The sequence below is a fragment of the Anguilla anguilla genome, chromosome 19 (assembly GCF_013347855.1).
Source record: "Anguilla anguilla isolate fAngAng1 chromosome 19, fAngAng1.pri, whole genome shotgun sequence".
Taxonomy (NCBI): Eukaryota; Metazoa; Chordata; class Actinopteri; order Anguilliformes; family Anguillidae; genus Anguilla; species Anguilla anguilla.
This window is the reverse complement of record NC_049219.1, coordinates 17,628,032-17,648,656: the sequence shown is the minus strand read 5'-3', so window position 1 is coordinate 17,648,656 and position 20,625 is coordinate 17,628,032. Positions and strand designations below refer to the sequence as shown.

Below are 20,625 nucleotides of genomic sequence, written 5' to 3'. Positions count from 1 at the left end.
ACTTTATTTCCACTTTTCCCTTAATTAGGCTACACATGAAAATATTGAATGAGCAACAACCACTTTACTGTTGTATATTTTGTACCACTAGAGGGCATGAGAGAATCCGTAGGCCAACAGTGAATGGGACTCAAACTTAATGAAGCTCTACCTTACAAAGCTCTCATACATTTCTAACACGCATTGAGATTATAATTTGCTCAAACATTTACATCGGAAATGTACCCTTTTAAAAGTGTGGTTTATAAAATATGCATTTATGTTGGCTGATTGCGCGTTTGTGTGTGTGTAGATACTTCGCTATCGGGTGCACTCCTCGGCTTCAATTTGAGGGTATTTACATCCACGTAGAAATGACAGCCCCTTTTATGCACAATACATTTTTAACGGTATATTCCCCTGACCCGTGTTCCGGCGGTTGTGTTACTGACCCCATGTTGACGCCGTGACTTATTTTTAATTTGCGTGCGCCTGCTTCCTTACACGAGACTGGTGTGGTGCTCCTTCTGTACCCTGCTCAATGACCCAACACCATGCTCAATGACCCAACACTGGTGTTTCTGTTTCTGTGTCCAGTCCCTGTGAATTGGCTGTGGGTAAAACTGCATTGCAGGGCTGCTGCACGCGGTGCTGCTTCCTGGGGTTTGACTCTGATAACATGACAGTTTAATCATAGCTTGTCGTTTAAAGTTGGCCTTTAGTTGTGGCAGCTAGTCCTTCGGGAGTTTAAGGTGGCTTTAGACTGAGCTTTGTTCAGAAAGAGTTGTTTTTTTATTTTATATTTTATTTAATTTGTATCTGTTATTTTTGTTGTTGAAACTGAGAACTGCTCCAGGTAGAAGAGAAGATGTTTTTGAATAAAACTGGATTTTATTCACATCATCAGGAGTTTCAGCCTTTAAACCCAGTACACGCTTCTCCGAGGCGGCTGGCTGTGGGTTGATCACGCCCCGACTTGTGTCCCATGTCCCATGGCCAAGCACGCGACACGCACAGATGGAATGTTTTGCAATCTGTAGGACTGCAGAATCGCTGAAATTACTGTGTGTTTTTCCGTTGCGTCTGCTCTGGTCTGTTCAGCGCATTCAGTTAATTGAAGAATATCTTAACACTGTTTCTCATCACACTCTGTGTGTTGCTGGTGTGTGTGTCACTCAGTATATAGCAGGGTTAAAAAAGAACACTCTTCCTGTGTGCATCGTTTTTGACCTCATTTCTTAGTTGTGCATTTAACCTTCAGTAAACCTGAAATAAGATGGGATACTCCTGTTTTAGATGGCTAAAATCATGCAACATTTATATAGTATATATTTATTTATATAGGATATGTTTATATAGGATATATTTATGAATAGCATCAGTCTTTTCAGCTGCATATTTTACTCTCTCTTTATTGCTGATTTTAAGGACTACAGATGCAAAATGTGCTTAAGGACATCCTTATTTTAATTTGGGGCATGAAAACATTGTTCAGTATCAAAATATGGAATAAGTTATAAAACACAGTGAGCCTTAAATATGTTAAATACATACATTACATTAGAATCACTTGATAGAAGCTCTTATCCAGAGTGACGCACAGAAGTGGAGCGTTAGCACCAGGGCAGTGAGGCTAACCAGGAGCCGTTCATTTGCAGTTTGCAGTGATACTCATCTTTGCCCATGGCATGAGCTCAAAGCGACATTAGCAACTCCACATTCGTTTCAAACTCAGATCAGAGACAAGGCTGCCAAATGTAGCAGCAGTTTTCAAGGTTGATCGATTCCTTTTTTTTTTTTAATAGTATAACATGAAAATGACAAGATTTAAGATCTGAGTGGTATTTCACTACGAAGCAGGATTAGAGGTAGCTGGATAACTGCGCTGAGTGCATCCCATTAGCCATTCCTCTTGAAAACCTGGAATTTATAGCGGATGCCGTTTTCCTCCTGTATCTTGTGTTGAACTCCAGGAAACCTGTTTTGGGGGCAGGATTTAGGGGGGTTTAGTGGGTAGTGGTGGGGAGTGGGAGGTCACAGAAGAAATGGTGGGGGCTCTGACAGATTTTTTTTTTTTTTAGTAGTAGTACAGTAGTTAGAAGTAGTTGGTGGTGGTGGTAGTACTAGTAGTATTTAGTAGTACTTATTAGTAGTAGTTACACACCACATGGCGCATACTACTTAGTGCATACTGCCTAGTGCATACTATTTAGTACATACACTACATAGCGCAATCTAAGTAGTATGAGCTATGTTGTACGTGTTTGTGTACATTCCCGCAGGGCAAATGGTCTTACCTGTCCTGCAGTGCGTAGATACTCCGGTCCAATGGGGGGAAGAAGGTGTCGCAGTCAAAATCGGCCATGATGTGGGTCAGGTAGACCAGATCACACCAGGGGTGTTCCAGAGCCTTCTGCAACCAGGCAACAGGAGTGTGAGTTTGTGCACATAGACACACAGAGTCTATAGACAAGCCCGTTGTATAGCTTGGCACTGTTAATATGAAAAGTTCTGCACAGATGGATACCCTGTCATCAGGCAAAGTCTTGTCGTGTGATTATTCATAATCTAACACAGCAGCAGAATCCCTCGCTGTGTGCTGGCGGAGAGGATGGAGCGGGGCGGGTTCACAGGCGCTGCAGTGATATTGTGCGTGTTGCTGAGTACCCATTCCAGCACTTACTCTGTAAACCTCTGCCCCGCCGACAACCCATATGGTCTCCACCTGGTCCCCGGCAGGTCCAGCGGTGGCGAGCTGGACCGCGCCCTCAAAGTCCCGGCAGAGATGGTGGGCACGCTCTGGCACTGCGCTGCAGAACAGACATCACACTGCAGGCCACTGTCTCAGCTCTGCTGTATCACACTGCAGGCCTCTGTCCCAGCTCTGCTGTATCACACTGCAGGCCTCTGTCCCAGCTCTGCTGTATCACACTGCAGGCCTCTGTCTCAGCTCTGCTGTATCACACTGCAGGCCTCTGTCTCAGCTCTGCTGTATCACACTGCAGGCCTCTGTCCCAGCTCTGCTGTATCACACTGCAGGCCTCTGTCCCAGCTCTGCTGTATCACACTGCAGGCCTCTGTCTCAGCTCTGCTGTATCACACTGCAGGCCTCTGTCTCAGCTCTGCTGTATCACACTGCAGGCCTCTGTCCCAGCTCTGCTGTATCACACTGCAGGCCTCTGTCTCAGCTCTGCTGTATCACACTGCAGGCCTCTGTCCCAGCTCTGCTGTATCACACTGCAGGCCTAACGCTAACGCTGTTGCTCAGCACCACGCTAACACTGTTGCTCACCTGAGCGTGTTGCTCACCTGAGCGTGTTACTCACCTGAGCGTGTTGCTCAGCACCACGCTAACACTGTTGCTCACCTGAGCGTGTTGCTCACCTGAGCGTGTTACTCACCTGAGCGTGTTGCTCAGCACCACGCTAACACTGTTGCTCACCTGAGCGTGTTGCTCACCTGAGTGTGTTACTCACCTGAGCGTGTTGCTCAGCACCACGCTAACACTGTTGCTCACCTGAGCGTGTTGCTCACCTGAGCGTGTTGCTCAGCACCACGCTAACACTGTTGGCGATGGGGAAGAGTCCCTTGGGGGCGGAGAACCAGGTCTCCCTGCCCCAGATGATCAAGTTCTTCCTGTCTGGAGGAGAAGGGGAGGGAGGGCAGAATGCCAATCTGAACCGTAACTGCCCCGTGCCCCCATCTCAATGCCCTGCCCCCCGCCCCCCACCCCGTACCCCATCCCATGCCCCCCCCCTCCCCCCATTTCCTGTGCCCCACAGCTCCTCTCAAGTAGTCCAGTGCCAGTAAAACTTTTAGGGGGGTGCGGGCGTTGTCCCATGTGGCACCCTGCTGCCTGACTGCAGTCACTCTCATTCAGAGTTTTTTTTCGCAGAAAGGGCTGAGGTGTCGGAGGGTGCTGGGAATTCCACAGCTGATGAGAAGCAGCTGGCACTCTCTGAGCAGGACGTGTCTTCACCTCAAATCCTTTCCGAAATCCTCATAGGAAGAACAGGACAGGAATCACAGTGGTGTGCGTTGGAGATTTAACACCCCTCCCCCAGATTAAAATCATGTGCATGCACCTAGATTAACATCATGCGTATCTGACACGTTTGTGCAAGATGCCTAGTCTGGATTTGTCAAAAATAAAAAACGAAATATTGTGAATTTGAAAAGCTTGGAAAAATCCATTTTCGAGTGCGAACCATCTCCTTTTCGGCATGTCGCATGTTACCTGGTTTGGAAACTGTCCTGACGGCATCCAGGAAGAACTGAAACTCTCTCCTGTAAAAAGGAGGGATAAAGAGAATGAGTAATTTGCACCTAACAGAACGCCCCCCAGAACGCCTATTTTAGGGTTAAAAGTATCAACATGCGTTTAGAATCAGTCTATCAAGGTGGAGAAAGGCATTTCTGAAGTTATTTACGATTATTATAATTATATATTATTATTATTATTATTTTTATTAGTAGTAGCAGCAGTGTACAACGTACACAGTGAATGCATTTGTATTTACCGCTGTAAGTTTTATTACAGGCTGACATTCAAACTGGAAAATATCTGCATCATTTATTCAGTAGCCAGTAATGTCGGAACTACGCCGTGATGCGCGCAGTGGTGTAAAACTTACGGAAGGCTCCACGGAAGATGTCCGTCTTTCCCGATTCCCATGTTGTTACATGCAGCGGCGATAACCCTTATCGGCTTGGACCGAACTTTACCCTCGCCGGTAAACATACTGTATCTGGCTCGCGTGTCCTTCGTACTGCCTCCAAAACGCACAGCTTCGGTACAGCCTGTGCAGTTTAGGGGGTTTTTATGGCCGGTGGGGGAGGCGAAGCGTGACGCAATGCCTGCCCACGGACGATTGGGTGAATAGGGTACTTTACATGTTTATTTGACAGATGCTTTTATCTAAAGCGACGTACAATAAGTACATGCCCGAAGGAGGGAGTTGCAGTAGTCAAGAGGGGAGGTCACCATAGCCTGGACAAGTAGCTGAGTGCAATATATGTGATGTAAGTGCAATACATTTGTTATTTTAACACAATGCAATGCCATATATTTGAATAGAATATAGGAAAATGGTTTTAATCAGGACTGTGGCTGTGCTTTGCAGCTGAACGTTTTGATGTATTTGAAAAGCATCAGTAATGCTCTGAAGAAATGCAGTTTGCAGTGGTCTTTATGTATTTTCTTCTGCGTCATATAAACAGTTTGAGACTCCCAAAACATTTTTGCAATGACAGGAATTTCCATCTGGTACATGTTATTTTACAAAAGGCCCACGGTAATGTTCCACTAACAGCCTCCACACACAGACACACAGTACATGCACACACACACACACTGTGATTGGCTGGGCTCACTGATTAGAGCTGCTTATTTACAGACATGTGGATAACAGATGTGAGTCGAGTCAAAATAACTTTATTATCCAAAAACTGGGAAATTTGTGTCTGGAGTGCATGAGCACTCATCCCATTCAGCGTGAGCAGGGCTTCCACACAGGAGAAGAAAAACAGAAAACTGGCTGTATTAACCCATATATTTATTTAAACAAGCACAATCCAAAAAGACAAGAAGCACTATACAATCAGTTACACTGTGGTGTAGCACATAACGGTAACAAAGCTGTGCAAAAGCCAGATGAACAAAGAGGGGGGAGGGGGGAGGGGGAGGGGGAGGGGAGGGGAGGGGAGGGCTCTGCAGAGTATAATGGCTGCAAATGGAATTTGGAACTCCAGAGGTTCCGATGGCAAATAAATGGCTCCAGATAGTTTGTGCTCAAAACCGACTTTACTCCCTAATCTCAGACATCAGGCAGTGGAGTGAGACTGGAGCTCAGCCTGAGGGGAGAGACACTGAGGCCAACACAGCTAGACTACTCTCAAACTGGACAAAAATCCATCTGCAATGTATCATACATTTAATATCAAAAATATATAAATGGTCTATAACTAAACACGTGATAATATCAAATATTTACATTCTGAGTATGAAGCAGATAAATCAAACACTTTATTTACACACTGGTTTGCAGTAATAAAATACAGCTGAGAACATTACACATGTGGAACTGTGCTCACAGATGGTGTGTGTGGTGCTCACAGAGAGGATGGGGCGTGTGGTTGTCGTGGTTATCCCCCCACCAAAAACAGATAAAGGACAAAATGCTGATAACAGCACTGAGCTCCGGGCTCTGGTCCTGCAGGTCCCCTGTTAACCAAACAAACGCCATTATCATCCCGACTAAACACACACACACACACACACACTCCCTCTCTCTCTCACACACACACACACACACACACACACTCCCTCTCTCTCTCTCTCACACACACACACACACACTCCCTCTCTCTCTCACGCGCACACACAAATACTCCCTCTCTCTCACACACACACACACACTCCCCCTCTCTCTCTCTCTCACACACACACACACACACACACTCCCTCTCTCTCACACACACACACACACACACTCCCTCTCTCTCACACACACACACACACACACACACACACACACTCCCCCTCCCTCTCTCTCACACACACACATACACACACACACACTCCGTCTCTCACGCACACACACTCCCTCTCTCTCTCTCACACACACACACACACTCCCTCTCTCTCTCACACACACACACACACACACACACACACTCCCTCTCTCCCTCTCTCTCTCACGCACACACACACACACACACACTCCCTCTCTCTCTCACGCACACACACACACACACTCCCTCTCTCACACACACACACACACACTCCCTCTCTCCCTCTCTCTCTCACGCACACACACACACACACACACTCCCTCTCTCCCTCTCTCTCTCACGCACACACACACACACACACACACACACACACACACACACACTCCCTCTCTCTCTCACGCACACATACACACACACTCCCTCTCTCTCACACACACACACACACACACACTCCCTCTCTCCCTCTCTCTCTCACGCACACACACACACACACACACACACACACACACACACTCCCTCTCTCCCTCTCTCTCTCACGCACACACACACACACTCACACACACACACTCCCTCTCTCTCACACACACACACACACACTCCCTCTCTCTCTCTCTCTCACACACACACACACACACACGCTGGGGGCATACCCTACCTGGTGGGCTAGTTGCTGTTCTGTCTCTGGACCTTGGAGCTGACGCTGGGGGGGGCGTCCTCACTGTGGCGCTTTCCTGTGCTCAGGATGCCGCTGAGACCTGCATAAAACAGAGCCTGTCACTCAGGGGTCTAACAGCCTGCAGCTTTCACTCCAGTCCTGCAGGGGGCGCTGTGATCTGCACAGATATGAATACTGCAGTATTATTCCTCATGATGGGGGCAGAGTTTCCTGGGGGAACTGAAAGATGCTCCTGTCAGCCCAGCAGGTTAGGGTTAGAATGGGGAGGGGGAGGGGGTGGGGAGGGTGGTGTACCTTGCGGTGCAGTGAGAGTCTGCTGAGACTCCTGCCTGTAGCAGACCAGGCTGCTGCCTCCCCCAGTGAATCCTGCAGCAGGAGGAACACAGAGCGCATTACTCCAAATCCCACCATGCCCACTGACTGCTACAGTCCCGCTGACAACCCTACCCACTAACACCCACCTGCACACTACCCACTTACCCCCCCACTGCACACTACCCACTAACACCCACCTGCACCCTACCCACTAACACCCACCTGCACACTACCCACTAACACCCACCTGCACACTACCCACTAACACCCACCTGCACCCTACCCACTAACACCCACCTGCACCCTACCCACTAACACCCACCTGCACACTACCCAGTAACACCCACCTGCACACTACCCAGTAACACCCACCTGCACACTACCCAGTAACACCCACCTGCACACTACCCACTAACACCCACCTGCACCCTACCCACTAACACCCACCTGCACACTACCCACTAACACCCACCTGCACCCTACCCACTAACACCCACCTGCACCCTACCCACTAACACCCACCTGCACACTACCCACTAACACCCACCTGCACACTACCCAGTAACACCCACCTGCACACTACCCACTAACACCCACCTGCACACTACCCACTAACACCCACCTGCACACTACCCAGCAACACCCACCTGCACACTACCCAGCAACACCCACCTGCACACTACCCACTAACACCCACCTGCACACTACCCAGTAACACCCACCTGCACACTACCCAGTAACACCCACCTGCACACTACCCAGTAACACCCACCTGCACACTACCCAGTAACACCCACCTGCACACTCATCTGTACACAGGGGCGCACTGTAAAATGAAGTAGTGTAATGATGTAAAAGGATGGTTTTTTGGGGGGGTGTACCTTGCTGCTGTGTGCTGCCGCTGGACTGGAACTCTTTGGGGGGGTACGGGTGCACTCCGGTGTTCCAGTCGATCTGAGGGGTCACAGAGAGCTGGTACCCTGCAGAGAGATGGGACACGTTTCGTTAGCCAAGGCAGATCATTCGGACCCAACTGTCCGCTCTAAAGCACCAATCCTTCACTCTGTCATATGGAAAGTGGATTCCTTGTCATGCTGGAATGTTTGTAGTGATATGGATTCAGTGTGTTTGCGGTCTGTTGCTCTCTATGCTGTTTTCCACTGGTGGTGTCGGGTGCGACAATCCTGCCAAATATTCAAATGTGATGACGTACAGGAACTCGCAAGCATTTTTAAAACGAGGTCTGATATGTTGCTCAGTATTACCGTGTCAGACGACAATATTGGTTGTATCGAGGCACTCTTCTTTCTCCAAAGTACGCGACTGCTAGATTATCCTCTAAGAGAAATGAGCGCTCAACGTGCTCCTAGTTTCATTGTGCTTTGCATGGCCTGAACCGAAAAATGAGACCTGCCCATCTAAGGACTTTAAAGTGGATGATGAACGGCCCAGTGGGAGATGGACTGGGGGGGGGGGGGGGGGGAGTGAGCGGGCGTGGCCTGCGTACCGGCGGCAGTGGCGCCCTCGTGTGGCCCTTCGGCGGAACAGGCTCCCATGGCTGCCGCTCCCTCGTTCCCGCCGGGATTGGACGGCACGGTTGCTAGGAGACCTGGAAGGGGGAGGGGGGAGGAGGAGACGTGAGCGTCCGTGGCGAGTGTGAGGTCACGGCGTGTGATTGGGCAGCGGGGGCAGCGCTGAGAGGGCGTTCCTCTCGCTCAGCCGCAGCCCGCCGTTAGGGGGCGTGGCTTACCCAGGCCCCGGTAGCAGGACAGCTGCTGGTAGATCTGCCGCATGCGCTCGATGTTGAGCCGGCTGGCCTCGGCGTGGTGCACCATGGGTCGGGGGTAGTGCACCCCGATCATGCACTTGGCCGCCTTCTGCACGCTCTCCGGCGCGTTCCAGGGGTCGTAGATGTATTTGGCGGGAAAGCCTCTCAGGATGGGCAGGTAGCGCCTGGGGCAGGGCGGGGTGTGGTCAGAACACTGCGCAGCACAAGGACACAAGTCTACCTGCAGTCTGTGTGCATAGTGATGGGCTGAAGGCTGGTGGGCGGGGCTTAATGTTGTAGGCTGTGCTGTGATGGGCAGAAAGGCTGGTGGGCGGGGCTTAATGTTGTAGGCTGTGCTGTGAGGCTGAAAGGCCGGTGGGCGGGGCTTAATGTTGTAGGCTGTGCTGTGATAGGCTGAAAGGCCGGTGGGCGGGGCTTACCTGATGTAGTCTCCGTTGGGGTCGGTGCGGCGGCCGAAGCCCACGGGGCAGTAGCAGTGGAAGAACTGCTGGAAGAAGGAGCTGCAGGAGAGCCACATCCAGCTGCCCGCGTTCACGCTCCAGTCTGCGTCCAGCAGCAGCTCCTCAAACACCTGCAGGGGCACAGCCACAGCACCGTTACACCTGCACAGAGCCCACCCGAAACACTCACATCCACCCCCACCCTCACCCCCCCACCAGCCCCGCCCTAGAGCGCCCGCTCAGCTCCTCACCTTCATGCCCTCCTCCCAGCTGATCCACAGGTCCCCCCTGGTCAGGAAGCAGGCCACGGCGTGCCGGGCCAGGTGGTGGATCCAGCCCTCCTGCCGCAGCTGGGTCATGATGGCGTCGATCCAGGGGAAGCCGGTCTTGGCCTCGGCCCACTTGGCCAGCGCCTCGGGGTTGCGGTCCCAGGGGATCTGCACGCAGATGGGGTTGCCCTCCATCTTGTCGAAGCGCGGGTTGTTGGTGGCGGCCGTGTAGAAGAACTCGCGCCAGAGCAGCTGGCCGTACAGGGACAGGGGGGGCGAGCTGTTTCGCTTGACCTGCGGGACGAGGGGAGCTCGATTAGGCCCCCAGCGTTACGCTCACGCGCGTTTACTCTGCCTAACCCAAACCCACTCAGCTCTCACTCTGCCTAACCCAAACCCACTCAGCTCTCACTCTGCCTGACCCAAACCCACTCAGCTCTCACTCTGCCTAACCCAAACCCACTCAGCTCTCACTCTGCCTGACCCAAACCCACTCAGCTCTCACTCTGCCTAACCCAAACCCACTCAGCTCTCACTCTGCCTGACCCAAACCCACTCAGCTCTCACTCTGCCTAACCCAAACCCACTCAGCTCTCACTCTGCCTAACCCAAACCCACTCAGCTCTCACTCTGCCTGACCCAAACCCACTCAGCTCTCACTCTGCCTGACCCAAACCCACTCAGCTCTCACTCTGCCTGACCCAAACCCACTCAGCTCTCACTCTGCCTAACCCAAACCCACTCAGCTCTCACTCTGCCTAACCCAAACCCACTCAGCTCTCACTCTGCCTGACCCAAACCCACTCAGCTCTCACTCTGCCTAACCCAAACCCACTCAGCTCTCACTCTGCCTGACCCAAACCCACTCAGCTCTCACTCTGCCTGACCCAAACCCACTCAGCTCTCACTCTGCCTGACCCAAACCCACTCAGCTCTCACTCTGCCTGCCGCCCAGACCGCTTCACTCAGCTCCCCACAAACACAATGTGATCAGCATAAGAGACGACTCCGCACCTCTGAGCAGCACAGAACCACAGAACAGCCCGGGAGGCGCTAATCCAGGACTATCCCAACAAGGAGACTTCATGAGCACTACAGACCGCTAGGCCCGGCTGCTGGAGCTCCAGACCCTGCTGATTGGCAGGCTTGCGTTACCGGCCTCAGATCAGACCCCTGCTGATTGGCAGGCTTGCGTTACCGGCCTCAGATCAGACCCCTGCTGATTGGCAGACTTGTGTTACCGGCCTCAGAAAGCCGGTCTGCAAAAGGGCGTTTAAAGCCACTGGGTCCTGATGACGCTCGGCTCGGCCAACCCTGTCACCCTCTTAATGAGCTGCGGGAGGTGCTCCTCACCTTCTTGTAGAGGTCGGTGAGCTTCAGGTAGAAGAGGCGGCAGGACAGGCAGCCGAATCGCAGGTAGGGGCTCAGGCCCGTGGGGCTCGCCAGCAGAGAGTTGGCGTTCATGCGCGGCCTCTCGAAGTTCGCCACCCACGCCTGAGAAACACAAAACGCGCTGCTTGTGGAGAACGGAACGGTCTGAATTTGTGCGGTTTATAAGGGACGCGTTTACACCTCCTGACCTGCAGAGGGCGAAGTTCGGGCGTCTGACTCACCTTCCTCTCCAGGTGTCTCTCCAGACGAGTCAGAGCCTCCGTCTCGCCCCCGGGCCACACGGCTGTGGCCAGCCCCTCCGTGTCGAATCCTGGAAGCCCAACACACTGCACTCAGCACTGACACTCAGCTCCACTCAGCACTGACACTCAGCTCCACTCAGCACTGACACTCAGCTCCACTCAGCACTGACACTCCGCTCCACTCAGCACTGACACTCAGCTCCACTCAGCACTGACACTCAGCTCCACTCAGCACTGACACACGGCACCCATGCTCAGTGGCAGTGCGCTCAGCAGGGTGAAGGTGAGCAAGCTGCAGGGTTCAGCTGCAGTAGAGACTCACCCAGCTCCTCCAGGGACGGTACTCCAAACTTGTCGTCGTGGTCGTCGGCGATGGGGGTCGAGCACCGCCCAATGACCTTGGCAGTGATGGCCTCGGCCGGCGTTTCCACGGCAGCCATGCGGCTGATCACCGTCTGGAAGCGCTTGTAGGTCAGCGGCGACTGGCCTCCGTTCAGCTCAATGATCCTGCAGACAGAGGCATGGACAGCGTCCCGTTCAGCTCAGTGACCCTGCTCTGCATCAGCATGCCGTTTCTCATCAGCATGTTCTGCGTAATTAGCGTGCTGTCTGTCATTAGCTTGTTTTCTAATTAGCATGTTCTGCATCATTAGCGTGCTGAATCTTGATTAGCGTACTCTGTGTCATTAGCATGCTCTGTCATTAGCATGCTGCATATGATTAGCATACTTTGTGTTAGCGTGCTCTGCATCATTAGCGTGCTGCATATGATTAGCGTGCTTTGTGTTAGCGTGCCCTGTGTCGCTGGATTTAGCCATACTCACTTGTCCAGGTCGTAGAGCGTGTGAGAGGTTCGCACCATGACCTCCACGTCCGCCTCGCTGGCCAGCTTCCTGATGGCGGCGTCGCGCTCCTTCCCGAAGGGCTCGGAGTCGTACTCGTACGACAGGCGGCTGATCTTCCATTCCTGAGGGCGGAGCCAGCCATTTCACATTCAGTTAAGTTTCAAAAACAACAGCATATTACACTCCTTGGATATCGGTTGTGAAGATCTGGCCAATCGGCTGCTGGCTGGTGGGGGCGTGTACCTTAAACAGTCTGGGGAAGACATCGGTTGGCTGGCCCCGAATCACGAACAGGCGAGAGCTCAGCTTGCGCAGGCTGGCGTCCAAATCTTCCAGACACTGCAGCAGAAACCTAGGCAACGGACGACAGAGGCGGCACCGCATGTGTCAGTCACTCCGCCATTGTGACGTCATTGTGATGTCATTCAGAGGAAAGAATGCACCTTCAAACCTCGGAGCTTCTGACCTACAAACCCAGTGAGTGTGAGCCAGGAACCCGTTTGGCAGGGAACACCATGAGCAGCCAGAGGGCTCAGCCCTGAGGGTGCGGCCAGTGCATCTGCACCGTACGACCACCAGAGGGCGCTCTAGCCCTTTGACTGAGAAGGGCCCGGCAGCGGTGGGTGGCTCGGAGGCTACGCTCTGTTCCCCTGGCCTTGGAGGAGGAGTGGCTCTGTCTCGCTCCGTTACTATAGGAGGAGTGTCAGCGTCTCCTGGCTAATGATTACCCGGGGGGAGGGGGGAGGGGGGAGGGGGGAGGGCCCCACTGTAATGGCCCTGCTGACACACTGCCCTACTTCTACACACCGGAGGGAGGGGGGGTTACATCATCCTGTTATGTGAGCAAGCTGCCTGGCGTCCTGCCAGCCCAGCCCAGCCCACACCCAGCAGCAGCCTAGCATCTGGGAATGAGGCAGACCTCTACTCACATACTCACACACTCACTCACACACACACCTCACACATGCACGAGCGCACGCACACACACACACATGCGCACACACACACACAGCTCAGTGATAATGCCATCATTCAGTCACTTCTGTGGTTATGCGGTTCTGTGTTCAGTGAAAGCGCGGCTCTGTGTTCAGGGACAGCGCGGCTCTGTGTTCAGTGAAAGCCGGGCTCTGTGTTCAGTGAAAGTGGGGCTCTGTGTTCAGGGACAGCGGGGCTCTGTGTTCAGGGACAGCGCGGCTCTGTGTTCAGTGAAAGCGGGGCTCTGTGTTCAGTGAAAGTGGGGCTCTGTGTTCAGGGACAGCGCGGCTCTGTGTTCAGTGAAAGCGCGGCTCTGTGTTCAGTGAAAGCACGGCTCTGTGTTCAGTGACAGCGCGGCTCTGTGTTCAGTGACAGCGCGGCTCTGGCAGTTGTGCACAGTTGCGTAACAGGCTCTCAGGGTGCCGTGGAGACGGAGGCTTTTCCGCGCGCTACTCTTAGCGGGAAACTGACGTCACCGTGACTACGCCCGTGTGGACGGAGCTGCGTTCATTCATGTGTTCAGTCAAACACTACACCATAACGCTTACGCTACACCATAACGCTACACCATAACTCTACACCATAACACTACAGAGCTATTCACACATTTATAACATACAGCCAGCCAGCCCTGTGATACCCTCTCACTGTAGAACTCTGCTGTATCTATAATAATGCCAGTTATTTGTTACATATAATTTCATTACACAATTTAATTCACATAAGTATTTTAATGTGTTTTCCATTTTTACTGTTCTGAAGGACGGGTTCGGTACTGAACCATACCCATTCCCCTGCACCCATCCCAGTATGGGACGGGTCCCATACTGAACCATACCAAATTCCCCTGCACCCATCCCAGTACGGGACGGGTCCCATACTGAACCATACCAAATTCCCCTGCACCCATCCCAATACAGGACGGGTCCCGTACTGAACCGTACCCATCCCATCCTAAGACACACACATCTAGCCACATGGTAAACTGAGACAGATGGATCTCAGTTGAAGTTTCCCTCCCCGTTCTTACCTCCACCTGCTAATCCCCACGTTGGACGATCCAGCGAACCAGGGATCCAGAATGTAGACGCATCGCACAGTATCCGCCCCCTGGATCGATTCCCTCAGCGAAGGATTGTCATGCAGACGCAGTCCTTTCCTGAACCAGTGGATAGTATTCACGACCATCACTCACGGCTGCTGCTCCGTGGTGCAGCTAAACAGTGTTATATTATCGTGCAAAGTCCCGAAGTCGCTGTTAAAAATGAACGTCCGCTAACAACTGGAATACCAGGACTGTTATTCGATTGCTACGATCCCTAGCTAACTGAACTAGCCAGCTAGGTATCAAGCTGTCTGGCCGAATGTATAATGCACGAGTACGCCGGGGGGAAAAAACAATTTTCTTATTCAGCCTTGTTCTAACAAATTCATTTCCATGGTTTTAAATAATTTGGAAACCGACACAAAGTGAACCATCTGGACCCTCTAAACAGCGCTGTGGCAGCAACCCGACGGGCTTTAGGACCTAGCAAGATAATGCAAGTAAATACACCTGCCTGTTGTATAACTTGTTTTTCGGAATGATAAAAAAAAGTGATTTACTAAAAAGGCAAAGGCCTATTATCGCAGCCAGCGGTTTGACAAATGACAGTGACACGACCAAGCAGCTATTGTATCCCAGACGCACTGACGTTTAACCTTGCAATCACACCAAAATACACCCCGACCAAATCAAGACGAGGAAAACGGAGTTGATATGGTTGTCGACAGCTGGCTACGCAGCGATCCACTGGTAATACTGTATTCGTTTCTCGCACGTTGATTTATCTGCCTTCCAGATCCCTACGTTTCACTGCAATCCGTCATCAAATGGCTGTCTGTACATCCCGTGGCTTAAACACAATCTTGATCACAACTGAATCCAGGTAAAACGCGGGTTCTGAACGCAAATGCCTGCACTCCCTCCAGCTCGCCCATGTATTCCGCTTCTCCGACCAACCGCAGTCCCGCCCAGAGTATGCAAAGACGCACATCGCATGCAGCCCTCCGATTGGTCAGATCTCCCAATGCGCATTACACCTTCAGTCACGTTCCTGTAGTGTGCTTTTTTCTGGGTTTGATATTTTCATTTTTAAACTTGTTTTTCATTTTTAAAATATACGTGCCAGCGATACAGTGCGCAGCCTGGTGCGATACTGTGCAGAATCGAGCAAAACAAATAAAGAATCTTAAATGTTAAAACATCAATCGGTTAAGCTTATTTGGAATCGCTCTCTGTTGCGGGCTCCTGATTGGTTAGTATGCAAGGACCCGGATAGGCACGTGCAGGAAGCGAGACAAAATGGAGTGCGTGTAAACGTGTTATGTTTTATGCGCAGTTGGGCTAAGATAGGTTGGATTTGTTTTATTTATTTGCACAAAAACACAATAAAAGACCTAAAAGGATACCAGCATCATGCGGGGCTTATTGGAGTCCTGCTCAAAATGATAATATTTGCACATTACGCAAAAGTAAATAAAAGCTTTAGTGGCTTTACAATCGAAGAGCACGGTAAATGTTGTTAAACCGAATTGATTTCAAAAGTACCATTAACAGACATTCAAATTATATGGCTAGGGTCTTTTTCTTTTTTTTCTTTTGTCCCCGATAAGTGACGTTTTGTAAATGATAATTGCGCATGCTATCAGCTATTTTGTTTTAAAACCTTGTTTGGTTCACACCATTTAACCTGTTATTTTAATTATTAAATGTGGTATGGAGAGAGAAATGCTCCCATGTGAAATGACGGAACAGGAGGATTCCTTTGCAGTAGGCCCGAGAGCCCCTGCAGAGGCTCTACATAGAGTGGGAAACTTTTTTCTATTTAAGATGAGATAATACAGGCCAAGAGAAAAAGAATGCACGTACCACACAACTTGGGAAAGAAATATTTTAACTTTAGGTCATGTGAGGTTATTACGGTAGAGTAAATATCCAGGGTTCCCTTCTTTAAAACGTTGCCTGCACTGCAGAAAATTCCAGCATTTTGGAGCATTATCACACATCTGCTTTTACATGAGAGGATTCTCTGTACTGTAAAAGTGACTTTAAAAAGCATGGAAGAAGACAAAGGTGTAAGATCTGACCGTGCGTGGCCCTCACATATGTCCTTCTTGAATGGACATTCTCTAGTGCTGATGCAACAGTCTCTGCTGGTGATTGAAAGCAGTGGAGTTCTAGAACACTGAAACATGCTGAAAAAGAAACCCAGACTTCAGTGGGGTTAATAAAGATGCAACTGCTGGCAGGAAACAGGCAAGCTGGCCTGCTGCCTGTTTTTGTAATTCTTGAACAATGTAAAATGGTAAAAATAGATGTCCACTGGGAAAAACTAAATCTGTTGTCTCTGTCTTAAATATTCATAAATAAGTAAAATCCCTGCAATATATCCTTATGATAGACACATTCTGGACCATATGTTAGATGCATAACTTCCTCCTCAGTTGTAGTGTTGTGTTATTTTGCATTGTGATTCATATTTCTCAGAGGACACCTGGTTGAAAGATCTGAAAGTTGAGTAAGGAAAATTAAGGCAGTCGATGGAGCTACTTTAAAGTGATTTTAATACCTTTTCAAAAACAATTTTTTTTAGTTGAAGCTTGTATGTGGCATGGAAGCAAATACTGGTCCTAGTTATGTCTACCATACACATTATAATAATCGCCAACTGGACCAAATTAATATGGGTCATTGTATGATGCCAATGACTGAGAAGGGATCAAGGTGCCATTTTTACTATAGACCACTAGATGGGGGTATAACTACGCGCAGATAAATGTTGCCATGGTAAACTACAAAGTAAATATTTAGGGGTCATTTTTTTTGATCAACGGTCATATTTTAGCTCCAATATTATTTTTTTAAACCAGATTTTAAAATTTTATTTTCTACTGAGTGCTTTTAATACATAGCTACCTGTGTATGAAAACAGAAAGTATATAAACACAAAGAAATCCTATGAGCCCAATAAACAAACACTCTGGTGTTTTATTACAAAATAATAGACCCACGGATTTGAGATTGAAGGGAGGGTGGAAATGAGCTGGGATCCTGTCCAGAGTTGTAATGTTTTTATGCAGATGGAACTGCATGTTTGGATCCTGTCCAGAGTTGTAATGTTTTTATGCAGATGGAACTGCATGTTTGGCGTAGCATCCTCTAATCAGTGGAACTGACATTAAGTTGTATAGTTTCTTTGATAAGATATTTAGAATTTAAATGCTATATGTTGTAATATTTCCAATTGAACATTATTTGAACCAGCAACCCTCTTGCTCTGTACTCTTCTTATGTGTAGTAATGGCTGAAGCTAAGCAGGAGGGGGCTTGTTTTTGTGCTTTTACCGGCTACTTCCTGGTGTGGGCCAGTAGAGGGCACTCTTCCTTTAGGACCACATTGGGAAAGATGATGGGAGGATCACCGTGTGCTGAAGATAACCTTCTTTCAGGTGAGACATTAGGCTGAGGTCCTAACACTCTATGGTCATTAAAGGCCCTAACACTCTATGGTCATTAAAAGTCCTAACACTCAATGGTCATTAAAGGTCCAAACACTCTATGGTCATTAAATGACCTAACACCCTATGGTCATTAAAAGTCCTAACACTCAATGGTCATTAAAGGTCCAAACACTCTATGGTCATTAAATGACCTAACATTCTATGGTCATTAAAAGTCCTAACACTCAATGGTCATTAAAGGTCCAAACACTCTATGGTCATTAAATGACCCAGCGCACTTTGCAGAAGCGTTGGGACATTATCTCCAGTGTCCTGGACAAACTCCCAGTAAAACTGGCGCTCCAAATCTGTCAATCTAACCACACCCTGTCTCTGATTTTCTACACAATCCCTGGTATTCTAATCCACTTTGGTCCTCCTGGTCATCCTTACGAAAGAACTGAGTTTTCATTTCCGATAACTGACTGGGAATTGAAGCATTGATGCATTGATGCATGTCCTATTCTCTAAAGCAAGCTGGCACAGTGTGGTATCAGCTGTATTTAAATATATGGACTTTGGCTGCTAATTCACATCATGCTAAGATGTTCTGCATGTGACTGTTTGCTCCTATTTTTGCACCTTCTAATGCGCATTTGGAAAAAAAAAGACGTAAATGAGGGTGGAAATGAGCTGGGATCCTGTCCAGAGTGTTTATGAAAAATTACCTCCACTTCACCAGGCTTATGCAAATCATCTGATTTGGACGTGGAAAAATGCCCACGTTTTCTGAGCGATGAATGGAGGTTAGCGTTGAAATACAGACAGGTGCATTTAAACATCGTACCTGAGAGTGCTGTAGTACGGCTTGGTCATGAGGTGACGCATTTAAAAAAGGTCATCTGTTGTTATCAGACATTTTCAATCCAGGCAAATAGTGTACATATTACTGTACTGCACAGTATGTACTGTACATATTAAAATGTGATGCATACTTGACACGCGTGCTCCCTGCACGTTGTGAACGCACAGTAACAGGCTCTCTGCGGGGAAACTGTGTAAATACACACGTGTGTTCGCATTGAAGGCCAGTGGGGATTCGTCTCCATTAATCATTGCTGGTAGCTGGAACTGAAGGTAATAAAGCATAATTTAAATTTGAACGTTTTTTTCCCCAGTTTGGTCCTGCAGGTTGTGAAACTGCCTCCTGTGCTTGAGGAAGTGGTTAATGATGCAGGATCCTGCGGCTGATGCTCTTTATTTACTCACACACACCAGCTGTCCCCGGCTTCGGCTCATTGTGAACAGATTAATATTCAGGAACGTGTCTCCGCTGGTGAAGACGTTTACCTGTCATCAGCGCCCCGCCTCAGACTCTCCTTTTAATCGGCCAAAGTGTTCTACCCCCTTAGGCTCCCAGGAGGCCGTTGGATTTGGGTTTTACCCCCTTAGGCTCCCAGGAGGCCGTTGGATTTGGCCCCTTTGGTTATTTCACTGAAGTCCTCCCATCTAACGTGTATTTCCCCCTAAAGACACACAAGGCAGCCGGCCCTGGTGGCATATACCTTAGAGTAACAACAGAGTTCATATACCTTAGAGTAACAACAGAGTTCATATACCTTAGAGTAACAACAGAGTTCATATACCTTAGAGTAACAACAGAGTTCATATACCTTAGAGTAACAACAGAGTTCATATACCTTAGAGTAACAACAGAGTTCATATACCTTAGAGTAACAACAGAGTTCATATACCTTAGAGCAACAACAGAGTTCATATACCTTAGAGCAACAACAGAGTTCATATACCTTAGAGTAACAACAGAGTTCATATACCTTAGAGCAACAACAGAGTTCATATACCTTAGAGCAACAACAGAGTTCATATACCTTAGAGTAACAACAGAGTTCATATACCTTAGAGTAACAACAGAGTTCATATACCTTAGAGTAACAACAGAGTTAGCTGAGATCATCTGCAAACCACTGGCAGGTATTTTTAGACAGTCGTTTGAAACTGGAGAAATACCGGATGATCAGAAGCAAGGTAATATAATACCAGCATATTAGAGAGGGGACCGTATTGATCCGGAAACTGCTGGCCTGTCAGTTTAACATGCATGACGTAAAATACAGGAATCTATCATTAGAGACAAGTTAGAATTATTTCTTAAAAATGACAACATCCTAAGGGAACTACAAGAGATTCTTCGGGTTGAGTTCTGTTTATTCGAATACATAAATGAAAATTAGCAACAGGTAAATTCCGCGCAGATGTTAGGCAGTATTTTTTTGCAGACTGTAGGCAGTGGACTAGCCTGCCGGATCGTTCAGTCGAAGCAGAAACTCCGGGGGTTTCCATGGCCAAGCTTGCTATGGTGCTGGATGCTGATCTAATCTGCAGTTAAACTGAACCCCTTTCCTTTTCAGGGCATTGGCCTGTTCTCCTCATTGTTATGTTATACTTAAAATTAGCCGTGACCTCTTGCTGCTGAATAGAACTGACCCTTGTAAATTTCAAGTGTATGTCAGTGAGCAGTAGCACTGAGCCTGCAGTTGTGCTCTTCAGCTGATGTTGTTGGGCTGTCCACGCATGCAAATGGAGATCACATGCACTTGAATCAAAGCTGCGCAGCAACATCAACAAACTCCAGGCTTCCTCAGCACCACTGTTTCTTAGCAACCAGGTCCAGAGGACGAGGGGAAGGAG

At 49.2% G+C, this 20,625-nt stretch overlaps 3 protein-coding genes across 5 annotated transcripts in view; 1 reads left to right on the top strand and 2 right to left on the bottom strand.

Moving 5' to 3' along the window:
- The window catches only part of btbd11b (BTB (POZ) domain containing 11b), a 111,419-nt gene that overhangs the window by 467 nt on the left and 90,327 nt on the right, over positions 1-20,625 (top strand). Inside the window, exon 2 of one of the 3 annotated variants that reach the window (XM_035401396.1) lies at positions 17,823-17,925. The exons of 1 other annotated variant lie outside the window; for it this stretch is intronic. In XM_035401396.1, coding sequence (XP_035257287.1) covers positions 17,883-17,925 — 43 coding nt within the window. In that variant the 5' untranslated portion in view covers positions 17,823-17,882. Of the gene's footprint in view, positions 1-4,870; positions 5,002-17,822; positions 17,926-20,625 lie in introns of those variants that run through there. One more of the 3 variants, XM_035401397.1, reaches the window with a different exon arrangement.
- zgc:153031 (uncharacterized protein LOC557552 homolog) lies at positions 1,364-4,794 on the bottom strand. The gene is made up of 6 exons (XM_035401403.1): positions 4,614-4,794; positions 4,217-4,266; positions 3,514-3,619; positions 2,663-2,789; positions 2,277-2,392; positions 1,364-1,957 (listed from the first exon to the last, which is right to left on the bottom strand). The coding sequence occupies exons 1-6, from the start codon at positions 4,718-4,720 to the stop codon at positions 1,879-1,881; spliced, it is 585 nt and encodes a 194-aa protein (XP_035257294.1). The 5' UTR covers positions 4,721-4,794; the 3' UTR covers positions 1,364-1,878.
- On the bottom strand, positions 5,518-15,458 carry cry1b (cryptochrome circadian regulator 1b). Its single transcript, XM_035401399.1, has 14 exons — positions 14,466-15,458; positions 12,704-12,812; positions 12,440-12,582; positions 11,938-12,122; positions 11,595-11,683; positions 11,335-11,475; positions 9,964-10,275; positions 9,692-9,843; positions 9,234-9,436; positions 8,991-9,092; positions 8,365-8,463; positions 7,463-7,534; positions 7,148-7,247; positions 5,518-6,202 (listed from the first exon to the last, which is right to left on the bottom strand). The coding sequence occupies exons 1-13, from the start codon at positions 14,621-14,623 to the stop codon at positions 7,156-7,158; spliced, it is 1,857 nt and encodes a 618-aa protein (XP_035257290.1). The 5' UTR covers positions 14,624-15,458; the 3' UTR covers positions 5,518-6,202; positions 7,148-7,155.